This window comes from Penicillium nucicola (assembly GCF_028828085.1).
Source record: "Penicillium nucicola strain IBT 29836 chromosome Unknown utg000002l, whole genome shotgun sequence".
NCBI lineage: Eukaryota > Fungi > Ascomycota > Eurotiomycetes > Eurotiales > Aspergillaceae > Penicillium > Penicillium nucicola.
The window spans coordinates 4,228,411-4,243,971 of NW_026643126.1; the positions used below are offsets into that span (position 1 = coordinate 4,228,411).

The 15,561-nt window shown below is 50.8% G+C and overlaps 9 protein-coding genes across 9 annotated transcripts; 5 read left to right on the forward strand and 4 right to left on the reverse strand.

Annotated features, from left to right (window-relative positions):
- Nucleotides 1-1,085: 1,085 nt before the first annotated feature.
- Nucleotides 1,086-1,574, forward strand: N7511_003374 (uncharacterized protein; the record flags this gene model as incomplete). Its single annotated transcript, XM_057125799.1, has 1 exon — nucleotides 1,086-1,574. The coding sequence occupies one exon, from the start codon at nucleotides 1,086-1,088 to the stop codon at nucleotides 1,572-1,574; it is 489 nt and encodes a 162-aa protein (XP_056987958.1).
- A 490-nt stretch (nucleotides 1,575-2,064) lies between these two features.
- Nucleotides 2,065-2,799, reverse strand: N7511_003375 (uncharacterized protein; the record flags this gene model as incomplete). Its single annotated transcript, XM_057125800.1, is given in 3 exon segments — nucleotides 2,065-2,127; nucleotides 2,139-2,265; nucleotides 2,321-2,799. 3 exon segments carry the CDS (start codon nucleotides 2,797-2,799, stop codon nucleotides 2,065-2,067), a joined length of 669 nt encoding a protein of 222 aa, XP_056987959.1.
- Nucleotides 2,800-3,240: 441 nt separating this feature from the next.
- Nucleotides 3,241-4,363, forward strand: N7511_003376 (uncharacterized protein; the record flags this gene model as incomplete). The annotated part of the gene is made up of 2 exons (XM_057125801.1): nucleotides 3,241-3,396; nucleotides 3,452-4,363. The coding sequence occupies 2 exons, from the start codon at nucleotides 3,241-3,243 to the stop codon at nucleotides 4,361-4,363; spliced, it is 1,068 nt and encodes a 355-aa protein (XP_056987960.1).
- Nucleotides 4,364-5,133: 770 nt separating this feature from the next.
- Nucleotides 5,134-6,347, reverse strand: gpaA (guanine nucleotide-binding protein subunit alpha gpaA; the record flags this gene model as incomplete). Its single annotated transcript, XM_057125802.1, has 4 exons — nucleotides 5,134-5,177; nucleotides 5,228-5,784; nucleotides 5,834-6,176; nucleotides 6,230-6,347. The coding sequence occupies 4 exons, from the start codon at nucleotides 6,345-6,347 to the stop codon at nucleotides 5,134-5,136; spliced, it is 1,062 nt and encodes a 353-aa protein (XP_056987961.1).
- A 1,437-nt stretch (nucleotides 6,348-7,784) lies between these two features.
- N7511_003378 (Smr domain-containing protein) lies at nucleotides 7,785-8,771 on the forward strand (the record flags this gene model as incomplete). The annotated part of the gene is made up of 4 exons (XM_057125803.1): nucleotides 7,785-7,806; nucleotides 7,852-7,952; nucleotides 8,070-8,320; nucleotides 8,390-8,771. The coding sequence occupies 4 exons, from the start codon at nucleotides 7,785-7,787 to the stop codon at nucleotides 8,769-8,771; spliced, it is 756 nt and encodes a 251-aa protein (XP_056987962.1).
- Nucleotides 8,772-9,189: 418 nt separating this feature from the next.
- N7511_003379 (FPP/GGPP synthase family protein) lies at nucleotides 9,190-10,344 on the reverse strand (the record flags this gene model as incomplete). The annotated part of the gene is made up of 2 exons (XM_057125804.1): nucleotides 9,190-9,940; nucleotides 10,016-10,344. The coding sequence occupies 2 exons, from the start codon at nucleotides 10,342-10,344 to the stop codon at nucleotides 9,190-9,192; spliced, it is 1,080 nt and encodes a 359-aa protein (XP_056987963.1).
- Nucleotides 10,345-11,526: 1,182 nt separating this feature from the next.
- On the forward strand, nucleotides 11,527-12,434 carry N7511_003380 (cell division control protein 14; the record flags this gene model as incomplete). Its single annotated transcript, XM_057125805.1, has 2 exons — nucleotides 11,527-11,776; nucleotides 11,824-12,434. 2 exons carry the CDS (start codon nucleotides 11,527-11,529, stop codon nucleotides 12,432-12,434), a joined length of 861 nt encoding a protein of 286 aa, XP_056987964.1.
- A 689-nt stretch (nucleotides 12,435-13,123) lies between these two features.
- N7511_003381 (class I SAM-dependent DNA methyltransferase) lies at nucleotides 13,124-14,060 on the forward strand (the record flags this gene model as incomplete). Its single annotated transcript, XM_057125806.1, has 2 exons — nucleotides 13,124-13,225; nucleotides 13,296-14,060. 2 exons carry the CDS (start codon nucleotides 13,124-13,126, stop codon nucleotides 14,058-14,060), a joined length of 867 nt encoding a protein of 288 aa, XP_056987965.1.
- Nucleotides 14,061-14,152: 92 nt separating this feature from the next.
- On the reverse strand, nucleotides 14,153-15,144 carry N7511_003382 (putative mitochondrial outer membrane protein (Sam35); the record flags this gene model as incomplete). Its single annotated transcript, XM_057125807.1, has 3 exons — nucleotides 14,153-14,548; nucleotides 14,596-14,835; nucleotides 14,893-15,144. The coding sequence occupies 3 exons, from the start codon at nucleotides 15,142-15,144 to the stop codon at nucleotides 14,153-14,155; spliced, it is 888 nt and encodes a 295-aa protein (XP_056987966.1).
- Nucleotides 15,145-15,561: the final 417 nt, after the last annotated feature.

Sequence of the window (15,561 nt, forward strand, 5' to 3'; positions counted from 1 at the left end):
CAAAAGATATCAGTTCGAGAGACCCACGCGGACTTGACAGTAGAGTAAAAGCCTGATGAGGGGCGAAAGAAAAAACGCCCAGACTTACTTTTGATTTTTAGTGTCGTTTTAGCTCCGTTTTTTAGTCGGGTTTCGTCCCTTTCAGCCACCAAGGGGGCGCCTATAATAGCCGAGCAAGGCCAATCCCACGATGATTCGACACGCGGGAAGGCTTAGCGGCCCCTAACTGCAGACTAACGAGCAGGCGCCAGCTGAACGTCGCGATCTACGATCTCGACACAATTTCTAATTTGTCATGATCGACAGGTATTTCTCCGCAAGCCTCTGGCACCTGTTCCTTGTTTTCGGGTTCCGAAGAGAGAGAGAGACAGCTGCCCTAGGGCCTACGGCATGGCTTACTGACTGTAGTCTAGCCCTAACCTCTAGGCTCCGGGGCTATCTTCGAGACTATCCCGAAGCCGAACGTGGCGTGTCAAATGGCAGCTGAGCATGAAGAGGGCTGGCTGGCCAATTTATCCACATACTTGGGCTGCTCGAGATACTTTTCCCACGGCTTCTGATGCATCACAGTGATCCTTACAGGAAATGTACGGCCCTGCACAGTCGGTATTTAAGTTTGGATTTCTGGAAGCAGGTTCAAGATTCCTTTGCAGTGCCAACTCTGCCATACTGCATCCTGTATCCTGTATGATGTATCCTGTAGCCGGTACCCTATAGAATGGTATACATCGCCCCATACTTCACGTCGATCATTGGCATCACACCTCTTCTTAGTGTGATTTTTAGCTTAGCCCCTAGTCTCATCGGCGGACTCGAGATCTTATATAGAACCTCATCCAGCCCCAATCCCTGTTTCTGACTCCCTCATTCGCCACGAATCGCCTCCCGCATCTCGGGCCCTGTCCGCGAATAGTCTCAATTTAAACAATAACTGTCCCTTTCGCTCGGTAAACTCTGTCCAGCATCCCTGGTCGCCTTGATTTGCCCCCGCGTCTCTTTTAAGTTGAGCTGTTCCCCCCGGTTTCTTACTGGGGTCAGTTCCACTTCTTCATCTGGGTACTCTCTGTATCCCACCCGATCTAGCCATGAGCCCGATCCCTGCTCTTGACTGTCTGTCTCTTCATCTTCCGCTGACCGCGTGGCTGGGACTGCCGCTGCTCGGCGCGATCAGCGTCTCGCTGTTGGGTCTTGCTTTTGTTCTTGTTCGGCTGTATATCGAGCTTCGACGCCAAAGACGACCTGTTCCTACTTCACTGGATTCAAATCCTTGGCACTATTCCAACATGGAAAAAAGTGATGGCCTTTTCTCGGATACGCTGCCGGCGACGGCGTGTGATATCCTCCGTCCGTTGTCGCAGTCTGGCCCTTTCCCGAGCAGTGGGATTCTTGCTGCACAAGCGCGAGAGCAACAGATTGTGAGCTCCAACTTTGAGATGGGTGGGTTCATCTCTCCCGAAACGACATCTGAGACTGTGGGACTGGCATCAAAGTGCAACGAGTCGGTCCAGCAGATGCGCGAGGAGGATGCAGAAGGTGTGCGATTTTGGAAGCGAGTGGTTGTCGAGTACAACTAGTCGACGGGGATGTGTATGGGGAGGATATTCTTATGATTGAGGGTGACTTTGCTTGCATTTGTTTTTGATTGATTTTTTTTTTCTTTTTCTCTTGTTTTCTGGTTTCTGTTCTGTTATGATGATATGACCCGTGCATGCAGTCTTTCCTTCATTTCGCGTGCGCTTTATTGGTTGGTGGCTTACACGTTCCGGTCGTGTCGTATGCACCGCGTCCCATGTTGAATATTGGGGTAGGAAAATGGGATCATAATGATTATTCCGTATACATAACGAGCGCTAGATATAAACAAAAATAACAAATGGGATATCATGTGGGAATATGAACCATAGTACGCCCAAACTCCCTCCAAATAGACCCGGGATGGAATGTAGCTGGTCTGGCAATACTATGTCACTGCCGGATCATCCAATGTGAGAACTGAGCCCTTGCGCTCTGGTTAGACTGGATACCTCGTAATCGGGATTGTCTGGGGGATATAGGTCGCTAGGATCATCGTGCAACGTTGAGCCTGATAGCACTGAGGATGAGGATGATACGGGGGATGCCGAGTCTCTATGAGATACCATAGGCAGATGGATACTCTGCATCAGACGAGAGAATGTGCCGTCGACATGAGATGTGCGACGGAGTAATTCGTCGAGTCTTTGAGCTTGACGCCTGCCGTCCTCTTCAATGCGATCGGCAGTTGACCTGGTATACTATTAGTCTCTCAGATACCCCATGGATCGAGTGTACCGGGAATCACCATATGCATGTGCTCAACATCAGGTTAATTGCAGCCGTATGGGTCTCAAGCTTGTGTCGATAGCGGGTCAACGACTCCTCTCTCAAGTCCCACATAAATCTTCGCCATTGGATTCTCACTTTGGCTCGATAGATGGAGCCGGGACTGGCACTGCTTGATATTTCGGTGGGGTCTTTTATAGTGTCGCGGTATTTGGCCGTCATTCGTTCGAGGTCTTCGAGGGTTTGACGGCACGATCGAACCATCAGCCCTAAGTGTTCTTGTATATCGCGGGCATTAGTCTCCTGGGTTGTGTTTCGAGATAGGATCCCAGTGCAGGTCTTTTGCAAATGAGCCAGTGAGAAACTCAGGGCTAAAAGCGTGTTGTTGAGTTCTGTCAGATCGCGCGGCGCATTCTTCCGACCAGAAGTTGCAGCGGTGATGAGACGGTAGGCTATTTGACTACAGAGAACAATGTCTCCGATGGATACACTGGCCATGATATATTGACAGGAATAAATTGATGAACAATAAAACCTTTTGAGAAGGGGGAGGGGGGGAAGCGCAGTTTTATAAGCTTATAAAGATGACCAAATCGATACCTGGGGTAGGGCCTAAGAATACAGTACATAGTGGGATTTAACCCAAGAGACCCCTGTGCGCCTTTTTACTGTAGTGTCTTGCCAACACATGTGACTTGGGCCCGAGGCTTTTGCATATGACTGGCGAGCCCATCTTCTTGCCCATCTCCTTGCATGGCCTTGAGTTTGGTCCGTGGGGGCAGTGCTACGGTAACTGGCACAGCGCATCGAGTCCACGGGTTTTGGGTCCTAAGCCCTGGAGGGTTGATGGCTGAGTCATCCTGTCCCAGGTGCATCTGGCCAACCTCCACAGCAGCTCACTGTTGTTACTACAACATCCCATCCCACTGCCCTCCAACCATGACCGTCACAGCATTTCCCACCGAGGGATCTCCAGACCTTGCCCTTCTCAATGTCGCCCGTCTATTCACCCGCCTGGAACACAACCTCCTCTCCCCAGGCGCAGACCGACGCTCCCTCCAACACTCCGAGTACCAGCGCATGCGCATAAACAAGGTCCGTCTTGCTCCTGACTATTCACCCTTGACATCAGCATCTAACCCAATCCCAGAACGTCGAATATGCCCGCACCCTCCTGACCCAACTAGAACGCAGCATCCCCCAACTCAAACCCCTCGACCGCAAACACGAAGCTCAAGCCGAGATCGCGCGTGATCGACAATTGCTCAAGCGGATTCAGTCAATTCTCGATGAAGAAGATGCCAAAGCACAAGTGAAGCAAAAACAGGCGGAGGCGGATGACGACAACGACAACGACGAAGACAACGATAATGATACCGAAGACGAATGGAAGGATCTCTTCTCCAAGCCGATATCTAGAGAGAAGGTCGTGGCCTCGGTGCCCCCGCCGAAGAGACAGCCTGCGCCAATTCGCACGGTGGAAGTGCAGTGGGATGAGATGGATGAAGGGCATTCGAAAGCGAGCCTGTCGTTGGACCCCTCCGGTCCAAGCTTTACGCTTACGGAGCCGACGCCGACGTCTGCGACTGCTCCATCTCCGTTTCCTACTTTGCGGAATCGGCATGTTTCTTCGCAAGATTCGGTGGCGTCGACATCGACATCTACGAGTGAGAGACCGACGGCTACTACGACGAGCAGTAGTACTGGCAGTACTAATATTAATGCACAATCGAAAGCGACGGCTGAGAAAGAATTGAGTTCCCATCGGATGGAACAGGAGGATTTGACCAGTTCGTTGTTGACGCTAGCCTCGCAATTGAAGTCCTCGTCGAAGACGTTCCAGTCTACGCTTGAAGGCGAGAAGTCCGCGCTCGACCGCGCTGTTTCGGGAATTGACCGGACGAGTACGACTATGGAGGCGGCAGGGAAGAGGATGGGGTTGTTGAGAAAGATGACGGAGGGGAAGGGGTGGTGGGGACGCATGATGCTCTATGCTTGGATTTTTGGGTTGTGGGTTGTTGCTATTTTGATTGTTTTTGTTGGACCTAAGTTGAGGTTTTAGTTCCAGATCTAGATCTAGTTCTAGTTCTAGTTCTAGTGTTTTTATGCAGAGATACCCAGTTGCGCACTGCTGTTTTACATACTAGTGTTGTGTAGGATACAGTCTTCGAAGATGTGAACAGACATGACGTAACAATTAAAGAGTCAGAACCCTAGTATCAATTCTTGAACTCTGAAAATAACCCAACGACCGACCTGGCATGACACATGAGAACAAGACATGAAAATCCGCGGATCCTGTCATTTCCCCGTGCCTAGTTTGCCCGGCTGTTCGCCCGCGGCTTCCAACAGACGCAAGAGACCAAGGGAAATGATGGGGGGAGACGGTATGGTTACATACAAGATAAACAAGAAGAAGGGGGCACCACAAGATGATAGGATATCCAGCATTCAAATCAGACAGGTTAAAAAAAAGAAAAAGTGGAAAAGAGGTAGGAAATTTGCAGGAAAGCATCAAACGAAAAGAAAGGATGGAGGAAAACAAGACCACGGGCGTTGAGGGCCAGCCCGTGGATTTCACGCACTCCTTGTTTTCTGTCGTGGATATCAGGAGTGACAAAGGAAAAGACAAAAACCGGCTAGAGATCGTGTCACGGACGAGACAATTAGAAGATGAGAAAAGGGGAAAAGGAGAATCAAGAAGAAAGAAAGGAAAAGCAAAGCAGAAGGAATTCAACGCCAGGATCTTGTAACGAGGCTTTTGACCGGTTTCGACCAGCCCCGGTTAATGAAAACATGCGATCTAGTTCGACACTCGTGGGAACAACTTCATTAGATCAAACCGCAGAGACGGAGGTTCTCTTGGATGATGATATCTATCATATGTCAGTATAATTCTTCTTATCAAGGTATAAAGATGTCTTACCGTTCACAGCAGCCATGACGAAGCGAATCTGGGTGGTGTCAGTGGCACAGGTGAAGTGAGTGTAGATCTGCTTTTGCTCGGCCTGGTTGAGAGACACGAAGCGGTTGAGGATGTAGTCGCAAGCCGCGGCGTAGTCGGCACCGCCCTCGTAGTCGGGGAAGTAGTTCTTCATCGGGCTGACGGGCAGCTTCTCCTTGAAACGATCGATCTTGTTGAGGAAGAGAATAATCGAGGTCTTGACGAACCAGCGGGAGTTGCAGATGGAGTCGAACAGGGTCAAAGCTTCTTGCATACGGTTGACGGTCTCGTCTTCGAAGAGCAGCTGGTCGTACTCGGAGATGGCGACCAGGAAGAGAATGGTGGTGACATTCTCGAAGCAGTGAATCCACTTCTTACGCTCGGAACGCTGACCACCCACGTCAAACATGCGGTATGTCAGATCGCCAATGATGAATGTGGTCTCGGTGATACCGGTGGTCTTGACACGGGAGCGGAGGACATCCTGGTCGGTGGGGAGGTAGTCGGGCTGAGCGATGCGCTCAATCGAATCGAAGTAGCTAAAATGGGTCAGTCCAGGCATCGCACCTCGCAGGGTTGACCACTCACTATTTGGCCGAATCGTTCAGCTGGTACTCGCGCGAGCGCTTGAAGCACTCCTGAACCCCGGTGTCGCGCCAGAGAGCGCCGATGGCGTTGCCGACTTCTGGGGGGATGCTATCACCCTCGATCTGAGCGGGCTGCATGAAGATGGTTTGCACGTGGTATTCGTTACGAGCGTCCTCCAGGGGCAGCTCCAGGGACTCCATCGCCTCGAGAATTACCCGCATCGACTGGACGGTGTTGCTGTAGATGATCTCCTTGAACGATTCGCGCTCATCACGGGAGTAGCCTCCCTCGTGGATGAGCTTCATCTGCTTGAGAATTGTCGACTTGCCCGACTCTCCGGCTCCTGTATCGTCGTCAGTCCCCCGGCCTCGAGGCGGGTCGAAAGGTATCACATACCGAGCAGTAGCATCTTGATCTCGTTTCTTTGCATCATCTTGTCGCGCTTGAGCTGGTTCTCAATCTCCTCGTTCCGCGCCTTCCCCTCCTTGTCTTCAGTGCTCATTCCGCAACCCATTTTGGCGGTCTGTAGTGGGCGCGATCAACGATGTGGAAAAGATCTCGAGAGGGAGTGATTCTGATCTATTACAGGGGGGGTCTGATCAATTGTCAGCTGAAAGAAATTCTTCCGATCTCAGGGTCGGTAGTACAAGCAACAGCAGAAGGCGTTTCAGAATGGGGGCCAGCGTATTGACGCAAGGAGATTCAAGAGGAAGAGCGCTCACCTTATGGGGACCAAACAACCAGGATTAAATGAAAGAATAGAAAGAGACGTTCAGAGAGAGAAGAAGGATGGAAGGTAAGGGGTTAGAGGGGGAAATTGGGAAGTTTCAGCAAAAGGGGATACACGGCCAATACACAGCCCATACTGTGCCAAGACCTCCAGGGCTCTTGTTTGAACGGGGTAGTGAGCTGAGTCAGCCCCATAGATTACCATTTGATACCGACCAGTACCCAGCCATACACGTCCATACCGGCCAGTACAGAGTGAATGGGCGACTCTGATTGGTGGCAGTGGAGACTGATGAGCAGCCCCTTTTGAGCTGTGTATTTGGTGTATTTTATTCGCAGTGGGAGTTCAGCTGAGAGTCTGCAGCTTCATTGCTATTTAGTTATAGTGATATATTATAGTACAGTAGACAGTAGCCAATACATGCAGTCAGCGCGGTTCTGATCTCAGCGTCTCAGACCGAAACATTCCTGTGCAAGGGGGGGGAGTTCTGGGTTTCTTCTTTGTTTCTTCTTTGATACTTCTTTGTGGCTTCTTTAGTGGATATGCGCGATACAATACCAAGTATACAGCATCTGCATCCCCCGTGGATCGCGGTGGAGTTCCACCTCTCCAAACATTGTAATCTATACAAGACTGGCCGGAGACTCTGAATTGTTTGGACGCGGATCCCGTATATCCCATATACAGGAGGTGTATTGCTGAAACCGCGATCTGCAGTAGCGTTACATAGGAGAAAAGGTGGGCAAATCTGGGATATCTCCTGAAGTTCTGCACTGGTTGACCCACCGGCTAGTGCTTCTAGTTGTTTTCTATACATGAGCATTGTACTGTGATACTCCACCCTGTACCGCGAGAGACGATTCCCTTGATTTCGAACCAGAGCCTTGGGAGTTCCACAGTGTGACTCTATTCCGTACTCCGAGGCGTTCGTGTGGATCAGGTACCTGGAACATGGAAGATCCGCAGGGTTTGATATGATCACTGATAGGGAGGGGGAGAGGGAAGAATAGTAGACATTGGAGCTCTGATGATCCCTAATCCCACTCGAAAATAGAGTCCAATGGAAGTGATATACACTCAAGCCAGTCTCTGTTGCCCAAGTAAGCAAATCCCGAACCTTGGAATCGCGCGAGATCGATCTGATTTTTCGGGTTCCCCACCGTAAAGCTTCCCCTTCCCTTATCACCTTCCCAAGCATCAGGGGCAACCATGTCTTACGAAATGTCCCACATGGGCCCGAGGGGTAAGTGATTCAGCATCGGACGACGAGCCAACACTAAGAGATCAGCCTTCAACCACGACAACAGCAGCGACGCCGAAGCCGAGTACGATCGGCTCCGCGATCTAGCGCGCCAGGAAGCCTCCAAGCGTGGACAATGTTTCTCTCGGGTAGGCAATTCCCAATTCCAGTCTGCGATGCGATGAGATACGGGTCCGCGACTGCGATCGACCAAGCGAATCGACTCAGAACCGAGTTGGGCTAATGTACTGTACCTCCACCCGCAGTCCAAGGAAGCATACTCGAGCGGTGATGGCGCGGGCGCGAAGCAGCTCTCCGAGGAGGGCAAGGCGCATGGTCGCAAGATGGAACAATACAACAAGCAGGCGTCCGAGTTCATTTTCCGCGAGAATAACTCGAACGGACGTGTTGCCGAGGATACGATTGATCTGCACGGTCAGTTCGTCGAGGAGGCTGAGGAGATTCTAGAGGAGCGGATCAAATATGCCAAGTCGCATGGACAAAATCATCTCCATGTGTATGTTCTCTTGCCCTTCCCCCTAATAGATCTTGGGAATCGTGAGATTGATACTGACTGAACCTCCAGCATCGTCGGCAAGGGTAACCACTCCGCCAACCACGTGCAAAAGATCAAGCCGCGTGTCGAGCAGGTCTGTCAGGAACTCGGTTTGCAATATGCCACCGAGGAAAACGCTGGTCGGATGTATATCAACCTGACCGGTGGAGAAGCTGTTATGCCGCCCTACGGTGGTCACCAGCAGGGACACCAGGGCTCGCACCAATACCCTGGTCAACAGGGTCACCAGAACCAGCAGCACCACCAGAACCAGAGCCACCACCAGAACCAGAATCAAAATCAGAACCAGAACCAGAACCAGAACCAGCCTGATGAGCTGGAGAAGTTGGCCAATGCTATTGTGCCAAAGGTTCTGCGCAAGCTGGAAAAGGCTTGCTGTGTTGTTATGTGAGGTTCCATACGTTTTTGGTGTGATCTATGATCTGGTTTGGATATACATGTAGATGCATGCATGGTAACTTAATTAGTCTAATGACTTGTTATGTTCTGTTTTTGTCTTTACTTTTGTTTTAGACGGTCAGGTGCATTATCTGGGTTCGGCCTGAACACGACTCAGGATGGAGTGCTATAATGTTATACCCATGAACGTGATGGATGTGAACAAGGGCACTGTTCTTGATACTCGATAGCCATTTACATTAATCATATACCGTCGAGTACATCCATTTCATCTCATACTCTTCTGCATCCACCCCGACGCCTTGAGAAAAATCGTTGCATAAAACATATCATCGTAAATTCATAGCTATACTCCCAACTCGCAAAGCATAGCGGGTATATCCAGCAAAGCCCCACCATAGTGCAAGATCTCAATGCGCACTGGGATCGGCCAAAGTGTACTCAACAATCTTATCCACAATCGCACGCACCAACTGTCCATCCCCAGCTCCATTGATCCGCGGGGTCTCATCAATAGCCTCAATCAGACCCAGCGCCTTATCTTTCAAATCCCCCACAACCTGACGCGTATGCTCAAAGCTACCAGTAGTCTGCATATACTGCACAGCATACCTTTTCACCTCATCATCCGTGGTCTTCTGCTTAAGGATATTGAGCAACTGATGATTGGACGGATTGGAGCGAATGCTGTGAATGATAGGATACGAGAACTTGCCCTCGGTCAAATCCTCACAGAGCCCCTTATTCTGCGTATACGTGGTACTCGAGAGATTGAGGTAATCGTCGCAGATCTGAAAGATCAGTCCCATGACATTCACCAGCGCCACGCAATCCTTGCCCGTCTGGCTTTCCGCTTGCATGAGTTTGACGGCGAGTCGGAAAAGACCGCCCGTTTTGTTGCCTACCATTTCCAGGTACTCGTCTTCCGTTGGGCACGTGAGTGTGTCACGCCAGAACAAGTCCATTCCTTGGCCCCGGTGCAGGTTCAGCATTTCTTTGATGTAGATATCCATTGCGAGTGGGTTGTTTAGTTTTTGTACTTCCTGGAGGGCTAGGAAGTAGACGTAGTTGGCGGAGTTGATGGTTTGGGCTGTGCCGAAGATGTTGTGTGCGACTGGAATGCCGCGGCGGAGGATGGAGTTGTCTTCGACGTCGTCAATCCTGATGGGCATTTGTTAGCATTCAATTCGTGGTGGTGGTGGTGGTGGTGGTGGTAAGATAAGATAAATGACCTACAAAAGAGACGCGGTGTGTAACATAGTCACAACCTGAGTGATAATCTCCAAGCTCTCTGGTGGGACCTGCAGCCAGGAATTGAAAGCTTGAATAAGTTGTCGTCGTACATCCTTTCCAGGATGCTCGTGCATATAGTCGTATGGGCCTATCAAAATCTTTTCATTTTTGGCTGACCACGTTCCATGCTTGTATTTGGTGCCGTCGACGCTGGACACATTGCGTCGGTGTTTCGATTCTCCTGATTTTTGTCGGCGTGATGGGCTTGCCCCATTTGTTGCGCCCATGGAGCTAGTGCGCAGGGGAGGACTTGGTGGTGATTTGGAATTCATGGTGAGGGGAGATGGAGGAGAGGGGTGGGGATGACGTTGGGGATAGCTGCTCGGCATTCCCCGTTTTAGTCCTTCTCCCTTGCCGCTTTTTGGTCGATTAAACTGCCCTGCGTCTGACATAAGCACTTCGGTTGGCACGTGGGGGCATGTGATCCATGGCACCGTCCAGATCCTCATCTCACGATCAACACCCCACTGCCCGATAGCCGACAATCTCTGCAGGATCACGAGAGTCTTCTTGGGCCATCGAGAGGCCTGTCAAAGTCCTAGGCTCCACACGGGTCTCCCACAGCACCTTGCTCAGTCCTGTTGGAATAGCTTCACGGTCCAACAAGTACACTGTCGTCTGCACCTGCACACTGAGCTTTGAGAGATATTTGGCGTGCTTATCTTCCTCTTCCTCAATATCGGCTAGAATAACCTTGTCGTGCTGTCCACTCGCATACTGAATAAAGTAACCAGACTGGCTTCCAGACCCTACAGAAGCCAAGGCTCATGTTGTGCTCTGTGGGGCTCTGGTGATGGCTGAGAATTATCGCTTCATCCTCGCTTATAGCCGGCGTGACGCCTAGCTGGGTTCCTTTGTAGTAAGGCTAGCAAGAGGGCAAGTTCCTTATTAGTCTCTTTCATCCTAACAGAGCGACAGCGGTAGCCATACGGTCAATGAGCGTTGAGGTTAGGTTGATAGAGGGTAGTTTAATAGTGTTGCCAGGGTCAGAAGTTGTTGAGTACCGGGCCAGTGCATGAGATACATCACTTGATACCCGGGGATAGTTGACATATCACATAGAATCAAACTCGAATTTCAGAAGCTCACACGCAAGGAAAAAGAAACAGGCAAGGGTAGCTGAATATATTCTTGTTCGCATAGCAACCGGGGTGGCCGCAGAGAACCTCAGCTCGGCGCTAGATTCCCTGCTGAATCTTTCCCAGTCAAGACTATAATTAAATTAAAGTCGATTGTCACTGACGCCATCAGTCGATCTGGGCGGCTAAGCAAACCCAAGTGTGATGGGTTCCTTGGTTATTAGGGGGTCGTCAGGGCAACGCAGCTTATTTACCTGCGAAGGGGCCCAATTGACCGCAATCGGGGGTCCACTGACACTTCTTGGATATAAGACCTTGATGGCTTGCTTTTTCTCTGGGGTTCACCATCTCTATCTATCACTTTGATCTATCTTCATGGAGACTTTACTGGCGCACTCGTTTGACTATCTCTCCTCGTACGAGCCCAGCAAGATCCGAAAGGGCCTGCGTCAGGTCGAAGGTCTACTCGCACAAATATGTCTATCCAAACCAAAGCCCGTGTCAGACCGGCGGAAATCACGTCTGGCCGATGCTCCTCAGCCGATGCCCAAGGCCCTCTCCGAGCTCCGCGATGACCCTGCGTTTCGCGAATTTTCCAAACTACAAGAAAGCTTCCAATGGAACAGTAAGTGCCCAACCCTCCCAGCCCGAACCATCCACTCACACCCTCAGTTGCGATGCGCCTAGTCTCCTGTCTCGAACACCTCCTGGGTAGAGGAAGCAACGGCACAAACGACATGCTCATCGTCTGCACGCTAGACCTGATCCAAGGCTCGCTCCTCCTACACCCAGGCTCACGCTCCCTCTTCGCCCGTGAGATCTACATGAACCTCCTCCTTGACCTTCTCGACCCTATCAACTGTCCCGCCGTCCAATCCGCAACCCTCCTCACCCTCGTCACCGCCCTCCTCGACTGTCCCGCCAATACGCGCACCTTTGAGGACCTGGACGGCCTCTTGACCGTGACATCGCTCTTCAAGCAGCGCGCCACCTCCCGCGAAGTCAAGCTCAAGCTCGTCGAGTTCCTCTACTTTTATCTCATGCCCGAGACGCCCACCCACGCGCCTCTTTCGCCTCCACCGGGGCTGCAGCGCAGCCCGAGTAAATTGTCCAATGCGCCTTTTGCGCGCAGTTCGCACACTGCTGCGCATGCTGCTAAGATGAGTCGTGACACGCGAACTACCGATGAGAAGCAGGCTCTTCTAGGGCGGTATTTGAATAATGTTGAGGATCTGGTGGAGGATTTGAAGGAGACAGCACCGTTTGGTGCCACCGTTTATTGACGACAGAATGGCGATTGATTTCCCGCGTCATGACCGAAAAGTATGCGCTCGCTGCGATTTTGGGTGATTTTTTCCCTTCTTCTTTCTTGTTTTTTTTTTTTTTTTCTTCTTCTTTTTGCTCCTTAGCCCTCTTTTTTTCGCTTCTTTTAGCAAGCCTTTGACTTTGGACCGTCCGGTACGGCTATTTGACGATTCGCTGGACTGTTGTTTTTCTCTCTTTTGGCTTGATCTTTTTGTCTCTCCAATTCTGGACTTGTGTCTATCTTTTTATTGGCTTTGGCTGTCCTTTCTTTATCTAATGGCGACATGATTGTGTACGATTTTCCTCTGTGACTATTTCCAAATATGCTTGACGATTGAGTTTTGGCAACCGTAAACTGTAGACTGGAGACTGGAGACTGTCGATCATGATCCGATCTCACCACTTTTAGCTTTGAAGCTTGGCCCATTTCCCCGGTAACAGAAGTACGGTGTGGACAAGATTTCTTCACCTCCATTTGCCTTTGATGGCATTATGTACGGCTTCTTAATGAGTCACTCCCTGACTCACCCGGGATTTAATGTATAGCCAAGTCCGATCGATAGGGTGGGGAAGCGACAAGCATCAGCGTCAGATCACTCTTTATATATGGACCTGCTTGTTTTGTTCAGAGGGGTTTTTAGAAGTCGTCTCGAAACCATTATCTAAGATGTCACCAACTATTCAGGAACTATTGTCGACTGGGCCCTCTGCCGATGGGCCGCCGACGAAGTATTTAGATACGGTTCAGGCTTATAACCAGTGGGCTGAGGTATGTAGAGACTATGTACTTCCACTTTGATTGAATATTCCTTGAATATTGACATATCAATTCGAGATAGGTTTATGATACAGATGGGAATTTCCTACAACGACTCGATACGATTGAAATGCGAGCTTTACTACCCCAGTTTCTTGATCGTGTCAATGCCCGCTTCCCAGGGCCGGCACCCGAACTTGAAGCATCTCGAATGGCCCTCGTAGATCTCGGTTGTGGAACTGGCAGAAACACACTTCAATTGGTAGATGCTCTCTCCTCAAATGTAGGGGTAGACCGATTCGAAATCGTCGGTCTGGATGCTTCACCCGGTATGTTGGATGTCGCTCGCACCACCATTGAAAAGCATCTCGAATTGGAAAACCCCAGAGCGGACGTGAAACTAGGAATATTTGATCTTCTGCAGCCCAATCTGCAACAATTACCGACTTCTTTGCGTACAGCGGGGGCAGCAGGTGTGATATCTACTCTGGTACTGGAACACATCCCGCTCCAGCAATACTTTACTGCCGCCTCGACCATCATGAAAGCTGGTGCATATCTCTTGCTAACTAATATGCATGCTGAGATGGGAATGCGCAGCCAGGCAGGCTTCACGGATCCCGCGACTGGGGCCAAGATTCGGCCTACGAGTTATTGTCACCAGATTGCGGATATTTTATCTGTGGCTGTGGAGGCGGGGTTCCAGCTGGAAGAAATTGTTGGTTGTAATGAGAATGGAGTATTGGTGAGAGGCGTTGATGAGGAATTGGGGGAGGTGCTGGGTGCAAGGGCTAAGAAATGGGTTGGGATTAGGGTTTGGTTTGGGATTTGTTTCAGCAAGAAGTAAAATGTCGTGGGGGCAAAGAGATAAGATGGAGGCCAAGCGATATTATTCGAATGAATCCGGTTCGATTTCACAAGTCGCTAGTAGTGGTACATTTAGAAAAATTTGAGTAGTCTGTCGCGGTGTTGTACAAGATTGGAATGCTCCCCGAGCAGCTGGGCCAGCCGATTGTTTTTCCAGCCTAGCGTATCGTCCAAGATCAGCTGCGTATAGGCGAAAACACTGGCATCGAAGAGTCCTGGGTTTGGCCGGCCGAAAAAGTGCTCATCCTCGCCGAGTAGTGTAGATAACGCCTCGAATGCGCTGCCTGCGTCACCCTCTAAATCCGCGGCGTCAATGTAGCGCGAGTTTTTGAGGAGCTCATCGCGGGCGGCTTGCTGGAGCTGGTGGCTTAGGGCGGCGCGCACCACAGTGTTGGTTGTTGCGGGTTCCACGTAGAGTCGGCGGGCGACGGCATCGAAGTTGTCGCTGTCTAGATAAAGCATGTATAACTGAATACGTTAGTCGGGCCCCAAAAGTGTGTTCAAATTGATCCTACCCAGGCATGGCGTATCCGGTGGTCCAACAGTGAGGCATACACCTCAAACCGGAGGTTCAGTTGCTGTTCCTCTTCGCAGTGAACTTGTTCAATGGCCCACTTCTGGAGCTTGTGTGATGGAATTGGGTTCAATGTATCTGTCGGAAGAGCAGGGAGGAGGAATGGGAGGGCGCCAGTGGGGGATGCGTGGTTGTTGGACGCGGTGATCTCGAAGTCGATTCCGACGAATTTCAGGTAGGCCTAGAGCGCTCATCAGTCTGCGTTCCAAGGATGCGCCCTTGCATCTGGGCCACGAACCTGCCATTTGAGACATTGAGGATTGAAGGAAGGTCGGCCATGTCGTGCTCCGCGCGCGTCAGTGAAGACGAATAGCTGGTTGGCAGGGTTCGGCTGAAGCCGTTGAGGGAGCTCGTTGGCGGGATAGGTGGTCAACGGGAACTTGTCGAAGAGGCGCTTGAGAGGTGCAGGGATTGTGAAGAAGGAATTGGAGTTGCTGTCGGTGCTAGCACTGCTAGCGCTGCTGTCAGCTTCCTGGCCTTTGGGCGGCATTGCGGTAGTTGACGAGACAAAGCTCCGAGGTCATCGAAACAGTTGAAGGATCCCGAATAGGAAGGATTACATAACCAGGCACCGAGTCTCCCCGCACCTTTTCTTCCTTTCTTCTCTTGCGATTTATACAGACTCACTGTTGGACTCGAATGAGACTCGAAGACTCGTTATTCCCGCCTCGGTCTTGTCGCTTACATCGCATGGTGCATGCCCGGTCTTTTCCGCAACGCTCACCCACTTCGTCAGTCCGCTCGACTCCACCTTTTCCTCATACGATCTTCCCTCGAGAACGACTTTGGCATCTTGAGATATATGGCTTGATTCCATCGCAAAGTGCGAGTATTACATAGTTCTGGTGGAAACGGAGATCGCATGCGCGGGGTATCGACTGCGCGCTAAGACTGCCTACTGCGTCCA